The sequence below is a fragment of the Pelecanus crispus genome, chromosome 13 (assembly GCF_030463565.1).
Source record: "Pelecanus crispus isolate bPelCri1 chromosome 13, bPelCri1.pri, whole genome shotgun sequence".
Taxonomy (NCBI): Eukaryota; Metazoa; Chordata; class Aves; order Pelecaniformes; family Pelecanidae; genus Pelecanus; species Pelecanus crispus.
Window position 1 is genome coordinate 23603273 of NC_134655.1, and position 17438 is coordinate 23620710.

The 17438-nt window shown below is 49.4% G+C and overlaps 2 protein-coding genes and 1 pseudogene across 4 annotated transcripts in view; 2 read left to right on the forward strand and 1 right to left on the reverse strand.

The window, feature by feature from the left end:
* The window catches only part of LOC104029082 (fibronectin type-III domain-containing protein 3a-like), a 29488-nt gene extending 27589 nt beyond the window's left edge, over positions 1 to 1899 (forward strand). For both annotated transcript variants that reach the window (XM_009480281.2, XM_075720396.1), the window contains exons 24-25: positions 500 to 621; positions 1435 to 1899. In XM_009480281.2, the coding sequence (XP_009478556.2) occupies positions 500 to 621; positions 1435 to 1752 (440 nt within the window). In that variant the 3' untranslated portion in view covers positions 1753 to 1899. The remainder of the gene's footprint in view (positions 1 to 499; positions 622 to 1434) is intronic.
* A 3191-nt stretch (positions 1900 to 5090) lies between these two features.
* On the reverse strand, positions 5091 to 7579 carry LOC104029083 (growth hormone secretagogue receptor type 1-like; annotated as a pseudogene).
* A 5332-nt stretch (positions 7580 to 12911) lies between these two features.
* On the forward strand, positions 12912 to 16736 carry TAF9B (TATA-box binding protein associated factor 9b). Of its 2 annotated transcripts, none has more exons than XM_075720654.1 (7): positions 12912 to 12962; positions 13040 to 13121; positions 13424 to 13560; positions 13635 to 13782; positions 14614 to 14679; positions 15251 to 15364; positions 15837 to 16736. In XM_075720654.1, the coding sequence occupies exons 1-7, from the start codon at positions 12912 to 12914 to the stop codon at positions 16001 to 16003; spliced, it is 765 nt and encodes a 254-aa protein (XP_075576769.1). In that variant the 3' UTR covers positions 16004 to 16736. The 2 variants fall into 2 exon arrangements, with proteins under 2 accessions (XP_075576769.1, XP_075576768.1); XM_075720653.1 differs by having other exon boundaries at positions 13635 to 13769; positions 14598 to 14679.
* The last annotated feature ends 702 nt before the right edge of the window (positions 16737 to 17438 follow it).

Sequence of the window (17438 nt, forward strand, 5' to 3'; positions counted from 1 at the left end):
GATTTGAAAGTGCTTGCTCATCTGTACAGGCATTAGACGTTGGAAGCTTATCTTGTCAGCTTGAAAAGAAAGTCAGGTGTAACCTACAAATATTACAGTGATCATTCCTTAAGCTTATGTCATGAAATACAGCAAAGAAGGAAAGAATGAAACAAATCTTAATTGCTTAAAATTATTTGAATGACTGTTACCTCTACATCGCTAACAAATATATTGCAAAAACCTTAAGCTTTTAGATTTACACTGCCCAGTCACTCGCATTAGAACTGAAACATTTTCAATGAAAAATGTGCAAAAGCAAAGCATACCTTCAGCCTTAGTGAGAACTTCCTTGTCACTGAAGCTAATGCCCATTTGCTACATTAGCTGTGAAAATGAGTCACTGTAATAATTGGTGATTTTGGCCATTTTCTTCTCATTGAAAAAGCAAGAACACTTGTAGAGACCATTGTTCTTTTTTTTTTTTTCAAAAATGCCAACAAATGACTTTTTTTTCTAGCACCCAAAGTAAATCAGCTGGAAGAAAACACTTATGAAATCACATGGGAACCTTTACAGCCGATGAAAGGAGATTCCATTGTTTACATCCTTCAGCTTGCTGCTGGGAGAGAGTTTGATCAGGTACCTTTTAGTTAACATAATGCACTCGAGGGTTTTTTACTTTGAAAAATTACTGCAGAAAAAGGTGTCTGTACTTGAAGGTTCAAATCCTGTTTGGTGATGCTGGTGGCAGGGATCCTTTTCATTTCAGCAAGGGACTCAATCTACGATCCTGACTCCCAAGGCACTTCATTCAGCGTCTCGGTCGCTTCCTCTCAGTGAGGCTTTAAGCCCGTGATGGGTGAGGACAGCTTCCAGTGTAGGGTCCTGCTCTTCCGCCCTTTCATGGCAGCAAAGGTTGCCCCAGATTAAAGATCATCAAGTTTCAGTTCCCTGTTGAGCCTTTGCTTGTACTGTAACAGCAAATGACTGCGACGGTGGGCTTGAGAGTCGTTGAGAGAATTGGTTCTCTAGAAGTAGGTTAACACTGTTTTATCCCGTTCTCCCAGCGTTTCCCTTGGCTCTTTTGATCCTTAAATCGTACGGTCTGTGGCACCGCTACATTTGTTAGTCATAGAGCGCGCTTGCCCCGCTTCAGTGGGGGAGCTATACAGAACGATAGTTGTGCAGAATGATTCTTTTTGGTTTTGTCCTGAGCTTCAAAATCCAGGTCTGCCGGCGTGGGCCATAGCAGGAAGCTTTGGATTATTCACAAGAAAAGGAATCGTAAATTCTTCAGAAATAAAAGCTGAGATTAAGTTGGCTTGAAGAGAACGACTTCGGGCAGCGTCCAGCGCTGCATGTGCTCGTAAAGCAGAACGGAAAGTATCGCGTACCGTTTGTAAGACAAATCCCGTGTAAAGCGGTTCTCTCCCGTCTTCTCCTTCTGACCAGGTATACAAGGGACCAGAGACTTCCTTCCGTCTCACAAGCTCGCAGACAAACTGTGAATATCGGATCAGAGTCTGCGCTGGCCGTCAGTCCCAAGACTCTACTGGATCACAAGAACTGTATGGACCTTACAGTCCCAGTACCGTGTTCTCATCTCAGAAACAAGAGCAGGTTCCACCGTGCGCTAATACGAGGACGGAGTCGGCAGAGTCTAAGAAGACATTACGTGACGAGCGCTTCATCGCTTTCGTTCTTCTCTGCGGATTTACAGCGGTTGCTATTTTATTTGCCGTTGTTATTCAGTACTTTGTAATCAAGTAGACGAGAGCCTATTCAGTACTCAGCTTTTTGTACAGAAGCCATTTCGGGTATTTATGGTTAGTTCTAATTAAAATCCTAGCTGGAAATGTATAGTTAACGTGCGTTTCCACTTTTGCTGCTGGCTAACAGCGAGGCTGGGTTGGCAGATCCTTCCCAAATACTGAACACAGATTTCTTGTAGAAAGGGTAATCCTGGGTCCTCTGCAATCAGGGTTAGCTGTTAATAAAACAGCAAAAAAACTGCCTTACCGCGCACGCTGGTGTATGCGCGCACTCTTCCTCTCTCCAAATTCAAAGCGGGGCCCCTTGGCCAGTTAGAGAGAGAAGGCATTGATAGAACAAGTCCTTTTCAAGTACAACTAGAGCAGTGGTAGCCGATCCGCAGTGTTTAATCAGGTATTGTTGTAGTTTGGTATACATGAAATACAGCAGCACAAATGCTTAAGCTTAGAGCAGTACTGCATTGCAAAACATTACTAGAGCATACCACATTTAATATACTGTAGAAGGAAAGCAGAATATTGACTTAGTGATATTACTACTTTACAGTTACTTTACTATTTCGGATTCAGTAATAATCATTTCAAGTGTTAAAGTAGAGGGTGCCAGCATTTTTAGAATTTTAATCAAAATGCTAGACAAAACGTGAGCAGGACGTAATGTATATACAGCAAAGGCGCTCGTATGTAACATTGCAGAAAAGGCCCCTTTTGTATTGTACATTTCTGAATGAAATGCTTTCTGCTGTTGGTGAGCAGCTGTTGGCCCAATCCACATTTCACTCTCAGTGCCTGAGAGAAAAGTAATTTCCTGTGCTTCTGATTAAATCTTTGCAGTGTTTTCAGAAAAGCACAGGTATTGTCTTTAAGGAGAAAGAGTGCATTTATGATAAATGTTACACTATTTGGCTCAAACTGAGCAAATGTTTTTGTACTATTATTAACCTAAAAAGTTCAAACTGCTTTTGGATGCCCTTCTAACTTAACCTGAATTATCAAATTGTACATGAAAGAGCTCTTTTTAGATAACATTTCTACAATGTTTTAAATGACTTGCTACCCCAGTGGTAGCAGCTTCACATTCCATTGTTTTCTAGATGGGAACGTTCAGCCTGCGATGAACTTTCCCTGAAACTCGTCCTGTTTGTCTTGGGGGGATTTTTTTGTGGACACTGTGCACTACATATGACTGTTCTTGTTAAATCTGCTTGCGAATACCTAAAGATGAGTCTGGCAGCCGTCTTCTTTATATCAAATATTTCGAAAGCTGGAACTCTCAGATTTTGAACGTGTTCCAGAATGGGTCTTCCCAATAGCATTTGGAATATGCCATAGAAAGGTAGACTTAGCGTATTTTGCAAAGACTACGGCTACACTTTATATACATCAGAGCGATGCACTTGTACGTGGAAATGTTGGATGTGATAGTGCTACAGGCTAAGTATTTCCAGTAATTAATCACTTTAAGGGTCTTTCTCCTATGGCAGTTGATGAATAATGTTATAGTTTGAGGCATTGTGTTGTATTTCAGATGTGGAAAACCTAAATTATGACATAGTATCGCTTAATACTCTTAAAAGTAGATTTATGGTGCAATCTGAAATTAATCTTTTCAAAATGTACTCTTCATTTTGTACTCTATTTATTTTGATTAAAAGTCCTGGAAAAGGTATGTTTGAATGTATTGTTCTACTTGTAGCAGAACTTTAAGTTAATCATTTATTATATCATAGAAATCTCTCCCTCCAGTGTTGGAAAGAGTTTTATAAAGATATTAGTCTGTAGTTTGCAGAAGAGTTTACAATCTGTCTTTACTTCTTTTCATAGTCTACTTTTAGCAGATAAGACTGCCTTCAGCAAATCTCTATTGCCAAAGGGTTATTTCTTTAACTCTTAGAACGGAGTTGGTAGAGGCTTATTTGGCAATAATATTTCTGATAATTTTAAAAGCTAAATTAGGGTTGCAGAGTAAATACTAACAAGTCATGACTCCTAAAAAGTGAAAGTAAGTTCTTTTGTAATTGCCACGAAATATTCACGTTTCCAGAAAATACCCGTGGAAACCTACCGCAATACAGATTTTTACATCAGCTGTTACCCATTCCAGAACGATATACCCTAGTGGCATTAATGTATTAGGTATCCAGTTTTCTTGTATCGTAATTTTGAGGTGTATCAAACTTAATGTTAAAGCTGCCATGCATTGTATTACTAAATTGTAACTATCAAACAGATAATATATTTAATACACCCAATAAATAATACAAATGTATTCAAATTTGACTACAGGGTGGTTGTGTGTTTTTTTCTTTTCTGGATGTTAATCTCACTCCGGAGCAGTCATTTGTGTAGTATGTAATTTAAGGTGAAGAAACATGTTCAGCCTTGTTACTAAGTGTCGTTAAGAGCTGTCTTAAAAATCTTTCTGGGAGGAAAGCTATTTGTGGGTACCTCAGCGCAGCACTGTCCTCTTCCAGGAGCTGTGTCAGGCCGAGGGACCCAATGGTGCGATTTCTCGAACCCTTTTCCGCGAGGTCAGGAGGGTGTCGGGGCGGCCCCTCGGCTGGCGATCTGGACTCCGTGTTGGCTCTTTTGCAAACGAGGGAGATGGGCAAATGCCTTCCGCTCTCGCTTCCCTCCCCAGCAATCGCCCACACGTGGAACTGGTCCCTGGTCCAGCTGAGCTCTAAAGGCAAGGATGGTTTCTCACCATAGAGCTTAGCAGAGATGGGGTCGGACTTTGCAGAAAGCTGGGTATAGTTCAATAAAGAACAAGATAAAAGACTGAAAATGAGGGCAGCGGCTCAAGAGATGGGAGGGGTGAGCAATGAATCAGTCTGCAGGAAGAAGGCGATGCTTCATAGCCCCACTGAATGAGAATTTCTTACCGCTTTCCTTTCACATACCTTACAGATTGTATTTCTTGTGTTTATTTGCTGAGAGCAAGCAGCTGGCCTGGCTTTAGCCTCCGCTTTCTCTCTCGGCTTCTGTGGGAAGAAAGTAACTTGAATTATGTTTCACAGGTCTGTGATTAACAAGATGTCTGGTCCTCAAACACAGAGACAAATGCCTTCACGGGAGCTTTGTGGCCAGCTGAGGCCGATGACGTGGCTGCTAAATTCACCGAAGAGAAGAGCCCAGCCTCCCCCGTGCCCGCTCCTCTGTGCGGGAATAACGTGAATCGACTCCAGCCTTCCTAAAACGTTCCAAACCTGTCTGGGGAAACACCGAGTAGCCAACAGGACAGCCTTAATTCTTGTTCCAGTCTCCATGTGCACCGTCTACCCAGGTGTTAACCCACAACACTGCTGGCAAATTGCTTGGGTTGTGAGAATGGAGTCAATGCTGAGCAGTTGACGTGAAGGAACCAAGTTCTGTACCTTGAAAAGAAACCTTTTCGCTCCTGGTCAGGCTCCTGCAGCGCCGAGTTCGCTTGTGGTGCGGGATTTTGCTCGTCGCTTTCCTGTATTTGTGGACATGATGTAAAGCATGGGGTTTATAGAAGCCTTGAGGTAGAAGAGCATGGTGATGAGGCTGAAGTACTGCCTGAGGTCATACAGGATGACTTTGCTCTGAGCGAAGACGATTCAGCCGGTGTGGAACGGGAGCCAACCCGGCACAAAGGCCAAGACTGCAAAGGAAGAGAGCGCACTTCAGTCGTCTCGAGCAGAGTTTATTTTGCCTCTTTAAACATGAGCTAAGTTTAACCCAGCAAAGACAAGACCTGCTGCCTTGCCCAGCTGCTTTTGTGCTGTGGTTACTGGTAATCTCAAGCAACGAGGACTTAAGGTTGCGCACAAAATTAATTGTTTGTAATTAAAATAGGGCGCTCTACACCCATGTTGTCCGGTGGAGATAAAGGAATCCAATCAGGCTGGGGCAAAAGCAGCCTGTGCTTAAATCAAGGGCTTAAAAAAGGCTCTTGGCCTGGAAATCTGAGTCACCGTTGGCATCCTGCGATGGGTATCGGAGGGGAAGGAGCAGGGACACGGGAGGTGGGGGGCCCCTCTGGGCAGCGGAGGGGTGGAAAAGGGGAGCAAACTGGACCAGGAGGCACTGAGGAAGAGGATGCACAGGATAAGCAACTAAAACCTCGCAGGAAACAGCCGGTGGATAGCTGTGGTATGTTCTGCTGGTGGTATCTCCAGTCGTGGGTGCTGCTGCTTCCCTGCTGAGAAGGATTTCTGGGGAGGGGGCTTGGGAGGGAGCGGTGGGAGGGATGGGGAGGAGGGGAGGGGACCCAAACCCTCCTGGTTTTGGTGTCTGCACCAAGGCACAGGTACCAGCTGGCACGGGACAGTAAGTAAGCCCGGACATGTTGGTTGTTGCCATCCTGGACAAAGCTACAGTCACTAAGCTTGAGAAATTTTACAGGGGAAATGGCTTTAAAACCTTTCCTTGCCCCAGCAGGGGAAGTGCCTGGTCTGGTTTTAAATTTTCCAATTTCCTTCATTTAATCCCATGAGGTCAGAGATGCAGGGGGGTGGACACACAAGGAATGCGATCTCAAAACCACCAAAAGCCACGCTGATCTGCTTCCCCACCGTGCAGTAAGATCCCTAGCCTGAATACCGTGTGGCCAGGGCCTCCCCTTCTTACCAGAAAGAGCCAGGAACACAAATTAAGTGTAAATCCATTGATTTTAAGTCTGTGTTAACCCTGTGTGTTTTTTCTCCCTCCTCTCCACCATGCCCCGCATCGCTACGCGCCCCGTGGGAGTGATTAAAGGCAGCTCTTCAGACTGGGTTTCTAAAATACTCTTATGCGGCATTTTGACAGTCTGCGTGTGGGACCTTTTCCTGCCTGCTGCCCACTCCGCCGGAGCTTTCTGCAGATGAGGCCGTACAGCAGAGTCAAGCAGAGCATCGGCAGGAAGAAATAAATGGTGGAGACCCAGGTCATCGTCTCGAGCAGCCCCGTGCGCCCACGTGCTCGATGGACCTGCGCTCCCGGCTCTCCTGGGGCAGGCTGCCATTGGGGTGTTCCACCCCGAAGAGGAAGAGGATGGGGCTGGTGCCAGGATGACCCGTTTCGCTTGGTGATGGTCGCTTTGGATCTCAGAGGAAAGCTGATGGCAAAGGACCTCTCCACGCTCACCGTGGTGATGTGCAGGATGGCGCAGTATGTGCATGTTTCGCTCAGGTAAGTAGAACTGTAGAATGATAGAATCATTTAGGTTGGAAAAGACCTCTAAGATCATCAGTCCACCATCAACCCAAGACCCCCATGCCCACTAAACCATGTCCCAAAGTGCCACATCTGCACGTTTTATTGAACCCCTCCAGGGATGGGGACTCCCCCACCTCTCTGGGCAGCCTCTTCCAATGCTTGACCACTCTTTCTGTGAAGAAATTTCTCCTAATATCCAATCTAAACCTCCCCTGACGTAGCTTGAGGCCATCTCCTCTCATCCTATCACTAACTACTTGGGAGAAGAGACCAACACCCACCTCACTGCCCCCTCCTGTCAGGCAGTCGTAGAGAGCGATCAGGTCTCCCCTCAGCCTCCTCTTCTCCAGACCAAACACCCCCAGCTCCCTCAGCCGCTCCCCACCAGCCCTGTGTTCCAGACCCTTCCCCAGCTCCGCTGCCCTTCTCTGGACACGCTCCAGCCCCTCAGTGTCCTTCTTGCCCTGAGGAGCCCAAAACTGGGCACAGCATTCCACGTGCGGCCTCACCAGCGCCGAGTACAGGGGCACAATCACCTCCCTGCTCCTGCTGGCCACACCATTCCTGACACAACTATGGATGTCAAACGAAGAAAAAGGCGGATCTTCAGAGGAGTCCATGCCATTTCTGACACAGCTGTGAGTCGAGACGGACCCCATGCCTGGTTTCAAAGCCGAGGGCAGGGCTGGCTTCATCTTCCCCTGCGACAGAAACCTGAGTCGCAGTAAGAGAGAGGCATGTTTCGAAGCGAGTGTCCAAGCGCCGATCGTCTACGCAACGATTCTTACGTGATCCGTTAAAAAAATCAAAATTATTCATAACCATTTAGCCGATGAAGATAAATACCCAAGTGCTGATCAGTCCGTTTTACAAGGAGCAAAGGAATATTAGATTCACATATCCAGCATTTGCCCGACTCAACCTTTTAAGAACAATATTGACCACTGTAAAACAATATTTACCATGCTGATATTTACCCTTAGCTTTGCAGCATTTGGAAAAGGGCCGTTTTTTTGCATTTCCTTTCAAGTTCTGTGAATCCCACTAAGCACGTAGAGCCGGGTCTGGCGGCAGGGCTCCGGATCGATCACGGAGGAGCTGCAAGGAGAGGCCAACCCCGCACCAACAGCCGGACGGGAACAGCCTTTCGGATGCGCTCAGCGGTTTGCCAGACCCTTCCAGCACTTGCGAGCACCACGAGTGGAAATCTTTAGGCTGAGAAGTTTCCTCGAGGCTCCACCGGGGCACAGGGGGGCTCGCAGGCGGTCACCGCAGCTGGCAGACACGGGACGCTGCACCCGCAGGACGGCTTTCCTGCCACCGGAGACGACGATGCTGTTGTGCCGGCAGGTCCCCGGCGTGCCGGCGTTCCCTGGCACGCGGCACAATTTCTGAGGAAATTGGCTGGGGCCGCTTGACTTTTTGCGGCCATTTCCCGTGCTGCCCATTCTGTGCTCATCCATCTTCCTCCCTCCACCTCCACACCGCTAATGACACCGCGCTAAATACGCAACCCCCCCTCCGCTTTTCTCCTTAGCCTGCGAAGAGGGCCTGCAGTTACCAGGTAGGGTAGAACAGTTCTTTGACACTAGAAATTTAATTAGCCCATTTGGGCCAGTTTTACATAATTTCCCATCGCTCTGTGTTTACTTAGGGCCTTCCCCACGCGAGCTCCTCCCCAGCATATGCTGCCGAGTGAGATATTTCTACTGATGGTGCTTTAAGGACATTATTAAGACAGGATGAGAAAGCCTTTATTCGACCATCAGTCTTCAAAATGCGACAGTCTGACACTTAGCCCTGATTTACTTTCCACTTCAAAAAAGATCAGAGATTATGAGCTGGAAAGCACGGGGGAGGCGAGGGGAAAAGAGGCCAGCACGAGGGAAAAGGCAAGGAAAGGCTCCGGGAAGCTGGAGGTTAACTGCACACAGCCGGAGAGAGCAGGGATACTCGGCACCGGAGAGGCTGCGTACCACAGCGGGATGTGTCCGGCCATAGTCCTCGGAAAATCCTCCATAACCCAGGAACTGGGGTGCTGGCAGAAGTGAGCGGGGTACCCAGTACAAAATAAACCTCCTCCCTTCTCCTCGGAGTCCTGCTCTTTGCAGTTTTTCTTGTCCAAAGAACTATTCAAAAGCCAGCATTTTGTAGAGCCAAATAGTGTGGGATTTGGGCTCGAAAGGTCAGTGCTGAACAGTCACTGCATTGTGTTGACAGATCCCCGGTTCTAACGCCAGGCAGATCTCTGCTGCCATTTGCAAGAGGCAGAAGCGCTGGCTGTGGGTTTTTTTCCAAGAGATTTAGGCACCTGAACACCTCAAAAAAAGAAAAGCAGTCTGCGTGCCAAGGCTTTACTTTGCTGCACCTTAAACACCTCTACAAAACCTGTCTAAGAAGAAATCCCCAATACTTAACTCCGCGTTGGTGATTTAAACGGTGCAGCCTGAGCGGAGCTAAGCCCCGGCTGGCGCACGCTCACGCGGGCTGGACAGCATGCGGCTGGCATCCCTATTTATTCGAGCAGATCGGTCGCAGCTGAGAGACAGTTGCCTTGGATAAACGCTCCCCATTCGGCGGTGGCAGACGGAGTCGTCGGCGCTCGGCTTGGCCACGCCGTGACCCAGTTTCCTGTTTTCTGACGCTGAAAGAAACCCCAGTGTCTGGGCAGAGGGGAAGGGTGACTGCTCTTGCACTCGGCCGACGCGCGGTGCCTCCGCAGCCAGCTGAACGCAGGCTTTCACAGCACGGCCGTGCCCCGGAGGACTGGCAGCGGGGTGGAAGCTTTCACGGCCAGGCAGACCCGCTCCAGCTCAGCTGCCCGCACAGAAGGCATTTGTGGCCTCGGGGACAAATATCTCCCCTGTGGAAAGTGGCTCGCTCCTCCTCGCCGCTGGTTTCCAGGCAGAAATGCTACAAGTAGCCGCAGCTCTTCGTCGTGCTGCTCAGCCTGGAGTCACCGCTGCGCAGCAGGGTCGGCGGGGAAGGCGGTCACAGCATGGACGGGAGGGCTGGGGGGCAGAAGGGTCTCTGCCTGCTCTTGGGGGTAAACCCAGAGCCCTTCAGCAGTGCAAAGTATCTCTCTTTTTTACTGCACCGGGAATAAAGGCAGTGATGGCAGACAGCTTGACGATGCCAAGTTTCAGCCCGCTCCTCAGCCTGCATCCAGTCCACGGTGGAAGAGCTCCCCTCCCCCTCTTCCCTAAAACAAGGGGAAAAAAAAGTGGGTTTTGTTTGTTGTCTAAGGTCAGTGTCTGGAATTCATCCTCTGTTCCCTCCTCACAGGATGTTTTTGTGTAATATACTGTGACTCATGAAAGTCAAATGACTTGGACTATAACGCTACAGTGCTTCCAGCCAAAGAGCCGCAGCAGAGGCATTCCGGCCGCCTGCACCTCCAGCGCTGGCACGTGCTGGACGCCGGCTTTCCAACTCCTCCAGCCGCCGCCGCAGCCGCGGGGCTGCCTCTGCCCCCCGCCAGGCCGAGCCTGGCACCCGCCACGGCCGGCAAACCCGCAGCATGGGGGGCCAGCCACCACCTCAGTACATATATACGGGGGCCAAGTTGGATTTGGACGTTGCATTTCCATCTAGGTAGGCTGAGTGTATGGCTTCCAGGTGTCAAACATCATCCTTGGTACAGACGAGAAGTAGAGAGAGGCTCACTGCTGCTGGAATGTTTTGCAACACGTCGCAGGCATGAATCAGAGGGATCACAAGTTAACAGCTGTTTATTTCTTCTTGCTCTCAAAGGAGGTTGGCTTCCCTTCCCCGCTGTATCAGCTGCTCTACTGCGGATATTGCATCTTCCTCCAGACCTTGCTTCGTTTGGACCGTTGCGGCAAATGACAACATTATTCCAACTTCTTCTGGTATGCTGCTAATCCCTCTGCTTGACGAAATCACAAGAAAACAATTTTTTTTTTGGTTCTGTTTTGCCTCAGAAAGCGAGAGAGAAACTTCTGATGAGACTTGCATGGAATGTATGTAGAGATCCTTCGGCTGCTGGGAAAACAAGCTTAAAAAGTCCTGCTGCCAATGCTCTCATTTTTCTTTAATCTGGGGACCGCTGACAGTTTTAAAAGTGGCCATCAGAGTCGTTAATGAAGTAACATCCCCTTCTGCTTCATCCCTGGACGAACGGCTGGCGTTAAGACTGTTCTGCAGCACGGGGGACAGGGCACAACTCCCTGAACCCATCAGGCTTGGTCTGTGCCCTCGCCTATCGCTTTGCCTCCACAAATATTTTTTATTAAAAAGAATTTCTGCGTCACAGTTTTTAAAAAGCACGATAAAAGCCCTGCCTCACCCGACACAGGTCTGACCTGGGGAGGGAGCTCAGGGGCTCACGCCACGGACCTTGAGCCCTGGGCCTCCCCACCCCACTTTTGGCGAGGGAGCCCGCACGTAGCGGCCGCCGGACGCTGAAACCCCCGTTTGTGCCGCAGCTGTTAAAGGCCTCAAGGGCTTGTTTGCTTTGGCATGGACAGGAGGAATGGCAAGGCCTGCCTCACCCACGCCGCTGCCAGGTACGGCTTAGAATCATGGAATCATCGAAGCGTTTAGGTTGGAAAAGACCTTTAAGATCATCCAGCCCAACCATTAACCTCACACTACCAAGTCCACCGCTAAACCAATTAAGGGGAGAAGAATAATTAATTTCATGTTTCCTGGCTTGGTGGCTGGATTATTTTTTAATGAAAGTAAAACTAGGAATCACTAAGGTTGGAAAGGATCTCTAAGATCATCAGTCCAACCATCAACCCAACACCCCCATGCCCACTAAACCATGTCCCCAAGTGCCACCTCTGCCCGTTTTTTGAACCCTTCCAGGGATGGGGACTCCCCCACCTCTCTGGGCAGCCTCTTCCAATGCTTGACTACCCTTTCAGTAAAGAAATTTCTCCTAATATCCAATCTAAACCTCCCCTGACGTAGCTTGAGGCCATTTCCTCTCATCCTATCGCTTGTTACTTGGGAGAAGAGACCAACACCCACCTCACTGCCCCCTCCTTTCAGGAGCTGCAGAGCGATGAGGTCTCCCCTCAGCCTCCTCTTCTCCAGGCTGAACACCCCCAGCTCCCTCAGCCGCTCCCCACCAGCCCTGTGCTCCAGACCCTTCCCCAGCTCCGCTGCCCTTCTCTGGACACGCTCCAGCACCTCAATGTCCTTCTTGTACTGAGGGGCCCAAAACTGGGCACAGCATTCCAGGTGCGGCCTCACCAGTGCTGAGCACAGGGTGACGATCCCTGCCCTGCTCCCACTGGCCACACCATTCCTGACACAAGCCAGGATGCTGTTGGCCTTCTTGGCCACCTGGGCACACTGCTGGCTCGTGTTCAGCCGCTGTCGACCAACACCCTCAGGTCCTTTTTGGCCAGGCAGCTTTCCAGCCACTCTTCCCCAAGCCTGCAGCGCTGCATGGGGTTGTTGTGACCCAAGTGCAGGACCCGGCACTTGGCCTTGTTGAACCTCACACAGTTGGCCTCGGCCCATCGGCCCAGCCTGGCCAGGTCCCTCTGCAGGGCCATCCTACCCTCCAGCAGATCGATTGGTTTGGTTTAGTGGTGGACTTGGCAGTGTGAGGTTAATGGTTGGACTGGATGATCTTAAAGGTCGGTTCCAACCTCAACGATTCAATGATTCTATGACACTCCCTCCCAGTTTGGTGTCATCTGCAGACTTACTGAGGGCGCACTCGATCCCCTCATCAGGATCGTGGGTGAAGATATTAAACAAGAGTGGCCCCGAAACTGAGCCCTGGGGAGCACCGCTGGTGACCGGTCGCCAGCTGGATGTCACCCCATTCACAACTCTCTGGGCTCGGGCACCCAGCCCGGTTTTTTACCCAGCTGTGGCGCCTCGGCGCCGGCCAGGCCGCGTCTCCATGGCAACGGCGGCCGCCGCCGCCCTCCCGGCCCCCGTAGCCCGCGCTCGCGGGCTCCCCGGTCACGCGACCGGAAGCGGCCGCCCGGGGGCGAAGCGGAAGCGATGGAGCCGGCCAAGATGGCGTCTCCCAAGAGCGCGCCCAAAGACGCGCAGGTACCGCGGGGGCTTGGAGGGGCCGGGGCGGGCCGGGGCGGGGCGGCGGAGCTGAGCGGTGCCTCTCCGGCCTGCAGGTGATGGCGCAGATCCTGAAGGACATGGGCATCACGGAGTACGAGCCGCGCGTCATCAACCAGATGCTGGAGTTCGCCTACAGTAAGCGGCGGGGCCGGGCCGAGGGCTGGGCCGGGGGCTGGCGCGAACAGCAGCGCTGCCCCGGGGCAGGGGGGTGCGCAGGGAAACGCCGGGCGGAGAGGGGAAGCGCTGAGGCCGGGTTTCCGTGGGGGGCTCCCCTGTCAGTCCTTAAAAATAACCCCGGGGAAAGCAGCGTTGTCTTTTCCAGTGACAGCTCAGTGGCATCGGGGGGGAAAGATTGATTTCCTTAATCCAGCCTCAGTGAGAGGTCCGTTTTTCAGAGGGTAAGTGACTGCTATACTGGAAGGTTCTGTTTTTCAAAGGGTACGTGACTACTATACTGGAAGATGCAAAAATTTACTCGAGCCACGCCAAGAAATCCAGCGTCGATGCGGACGACGTGAGGTTGGCAATCCAGTGTCGGACAGACCAGTCGTTTACATCTCCGCCTCCACGAGACGTGAGTAAGACCGGATTGATAACAACAGAACGCCATAAAAGGCTGCAGGTGGGAACATAACCGTGTCTCTCCAGTTCTTGTTAGATATTGCAAGGCAGAAAAATCAGACGCCGCTGCCATTGATAAAGCCTTATTCCGGCCCCAGGCTTCCGCCTGACAGATACTGCTTGACAGCTCCCAACTACAGGCTGAAGTCCTTGCAGAAGAAGGTAAGGGGTTTGGGTAGGGAGGGATTCTCCTTACGCCCACGTTGTTTGTCAGGAATGTTCTTGGAATTGAGAGTTTTCCGCACCTCTGAAGGGATATGTGTGGGCAAATGCTGACCTGTGCACGTCAAAAGAGTGTTTGAAACTGGGTCGGTGGCCTTTACCTCCGGGAATTTGCAAGTATTCTTACTGTTCGTTAGTTTCAAACGCAAAGTGTATTAAAAAATGCATCTTTGAATCTTTTTAGCGTTAAAGCAAAATTGATGAGTTGAATATCAGATTGTAAAAAGGCAAAAGTGAGGCTTTAGTATAGATATTAAAGGGTATTTTGTACTTAGACCTTAGCTGTTTCTGCTTTAGAGGGAAGAGAAGAGATTTACTTTGCTTGCTGGAAAATGCTGCGTGTCTTGTCGTGTAGGATTCCATCTGTATTTCCCCCATTTTAAGGAAAGAATTTGAAAAGTTGAGCTTAAGGTTAGGTTCCAGGTGGTGACAGGGGACGTGTCTGGGTGCTAGCTGTAGAGCAGAAGAATAACTGTCGATTTGAATGTTCTAGTTACTCTTTCCGGTAGAAACGAACCCGATCGACCCGAGCGCTGTTTGCCAGATCAGCCGCCTACCGGGCGTCGGCACTGCGGCACGCCAATCCAGCTCACGCCGGTGACGCCGGCGCCGTGAAGAGTTGGAGAACTTTTGTGTTGGAATACAGATCGTGTATTGGCGCTGTGAAATAGGCTCTGTGTGGTTTCGTAGCAAGAACCGCTTCTTCTTCTCGTGTTAAGAACCGTTAATTTCTCACGGGATGCTAAACTGAACGTTCTCTCTCGACAGGTCTCTTCCTCTGCAGGCAGAATAACAGTCCCTCGCCTGAGCGTTGGTGCTGTGAGCAGCAGGCCCAGCACTCCTACTTTAGGTAGGCAACAGCTCCGGGGGGGGTTTCCCACGTTGATTTCATGAAGGAAAAAAATAATGAGGAGCGATTTAAAGCGTGCTTCAACCGCTGAGGATATCTTGGGTGCCACCTGAACTTAGTGTCGTTTGACAGCATCGGAAAAATTAAATTAATTTCCAAAAGATTATTGTAATCTTTGATACATGCCTACATTGCTGACACCCTGTATTTTTATTCCTGTATTTGTGATAACTTCTATACCTGAAGAGAGTATTCAAGAAACTTAAATAAGTTTGAGGTTTTTTTCCTCAGCGTAAGCACCACACTGAACTAAAAAATAGCACTAAAAAAAATTCACTTTTAAAGGTTCACCACATTTATGTCTGAGCGTGTGCACTTACGTATTAATGTGTGTTTGTAGCCTAGAATTTTCTAGGTCTTGGGTAAATTTGCAGTTCTGCCTGAAAATCTGACTCCTGCATATCCGGCATGTTCCTGTCTGTTCCCTCTGCTTTGAAAATAATAGGTTCCACATTTATGAGTGCCATTTTTTTTTTAATCTATCTTTTGACTGAGTTGTTTTGAATTCCAGGTACACCTTCAGCACAAACGGTATCCGTCTCAACAAAAGTTGGCACTCCCGTGTCGCTGACCGGTCAGAGGTTCACCGTACAGATCCCGTCTTCTCAGGCAGCAGTCAAGTCAGGTAAAACACAAGCGGTGAAGATCAGCAGCGCGTTTTAGCGTCCTTTTTAGCAGAATGGAAATTAATTTACAGTAGTGATGTGGGAAATGGCTTCACCTCTTCTGTTTTTTAATATTTGCTAACCTTTTGTGTCTCCTGACGTAAAGCAGGCTGGCCTCTCTCTGGTCATTCTGGTCACTTCTACTTTTAATTCCTATTTCTAGCGCGGTGGTGTCAACCGAACACGCAGCGTTTCAGGCGGATTTCCCTGACGCCTTAACTGCCACCTTTGTGCTCTCGCTCTTCTGTGCTCACCCCACCAGTATTTTCCTGTCTTCTCTGCTTCACACTCAGGATCATTCTGGGGTTTTCAGCCCAGAATGTTCTAGTAGCACACTGCTTTATTGGGTTGGAGGTTCTGTTTTGGTGTGGGAAAACCAAGTGTCATTTTTTTCAAGCTTTTCACTCAATGACTTTTTTTTTTTTTTCACAGCCACACCAACTACTCCAACAGTTCAGAATGTTCTAATTAATCCTTCGTTAATTGGACCAAAGAACATTCTCATTACTACAAATATGGTGTCGTCACAGAATACATCTAATGAATCGAATCCCTTGAAAAGGAAGCATGAAGATGATGACGACTATGATAACTTGTGAAGAGACTGTCCGGTCCCCTTCCCTTCTGCAGTGATTCATATTGAGTCTGATAAAGTTTTTGCCAAGAGTTCTTTGTAAACGGTGTGAGAGCGTGTAAATACTCCATTAATACGCGGTTGGGTGTGGAGTGAGGGAGCGAGCGTTGCCTGTGGAAAGAGGAAAAAGCCAACTTATTTCTCCCGTGGCCCATAATGTCTTCGGAACCTCGGCAGCAATGGTGAGCGCTGGTCAGCGTCGCACAGGACGGTCTTCGCATCTCTCCCGCCGCCTTATTTCTGACAGACGTGTCCGTGTCTCTCGAGCCTGCTGCGCCAGGTGCTGGTAGTGCTGCCCCGTGCCAAGTACAGATAATTTTTAGAAAACACTGGCTGGTGTGATGTAGATATTAACTTCAAATAACAGCAAAAACAGAGTCCTGGGGGAGGTGGGGCGTAGCTGGGGAATATCAGCCTTTTTTTTTTCTTTTTTTTTTTCCGCTCCAAATACATTTGCTGCTTCTAGGTTGCGTTAGCTGCGTACGCTGTTCTCCCTGTGCAGTTCCAGTGGGCGTGAAGATTATTTGTTTTAACAGTAGAAATGTGGATCAGAGGGAGAGGAGGGGCTTTCTGGGGAACACTTACTTCAGCTGACCGCCGGTATCCTTCACCCAGGGTTTCTGTTGGCTTACACCAGTACCCGCAACTCAAAAGTTAGAGAAGAGGTAAAATCCCAGCCACGATTTCTTTATTTATTTCCAAAGAGCTGCGCCTCTGTCAGTCGCCGCTTCGTTAAGCTTGTGCTGATGCGTGTATGGAATAAAACGTCGCCGTCACCGTGGGGCGAAGGGCAGGGGGCCCGAGCTCGGTGGCGAGTGTCTGGCCTGACGCCGCGGGTACCTGCAGCTGCTGTTGTGGTGTAGCGAGATCCCAGGTCTGCTCTGCTAAAAGCCTGAATAAATTTAATGTGGTTTTATATATGAAACAATCAAGCGGTGCGTGTTTTTTAACGATGTCTGGCGGTAAAGGCTGTAGCTTGTGCTGCCCTCCCTAATGCAGCTTTTCTCACGCAGAGCTCGACGTGACTTAGGCTGGAGGAGCGCTTGCACAAATTGCGGCTCGGTTGCAAATGCAAAATCACCGATTTCCCATGATGGCCCTTAAGAGGTTCACAAGTAATCGAAGGGACCGGCTTTTAAAATGAGGCAGAAACGCATCCTGCCTCTGTGACAGTTTTTTTTCAGGAGTGAAGTCGACTGTCGGCCCCGTGCGCTTTGCCCCGCGCTGGCTCCTGAGGCTGCCGCGTCCGCGCCGCTCTTTGTAGCCGCCGCCGTGTTTTCAGGTTGCTTTTTTATTTTGGGCTTGAAGAAATGCCCGATAAAACCGGCTTGGCGCTGCGGGAAGAGGAAGAGCGCGCGGGTGACTTCGCCACCTGAAGGTTTAGGTGAAGAGGGGAGGAA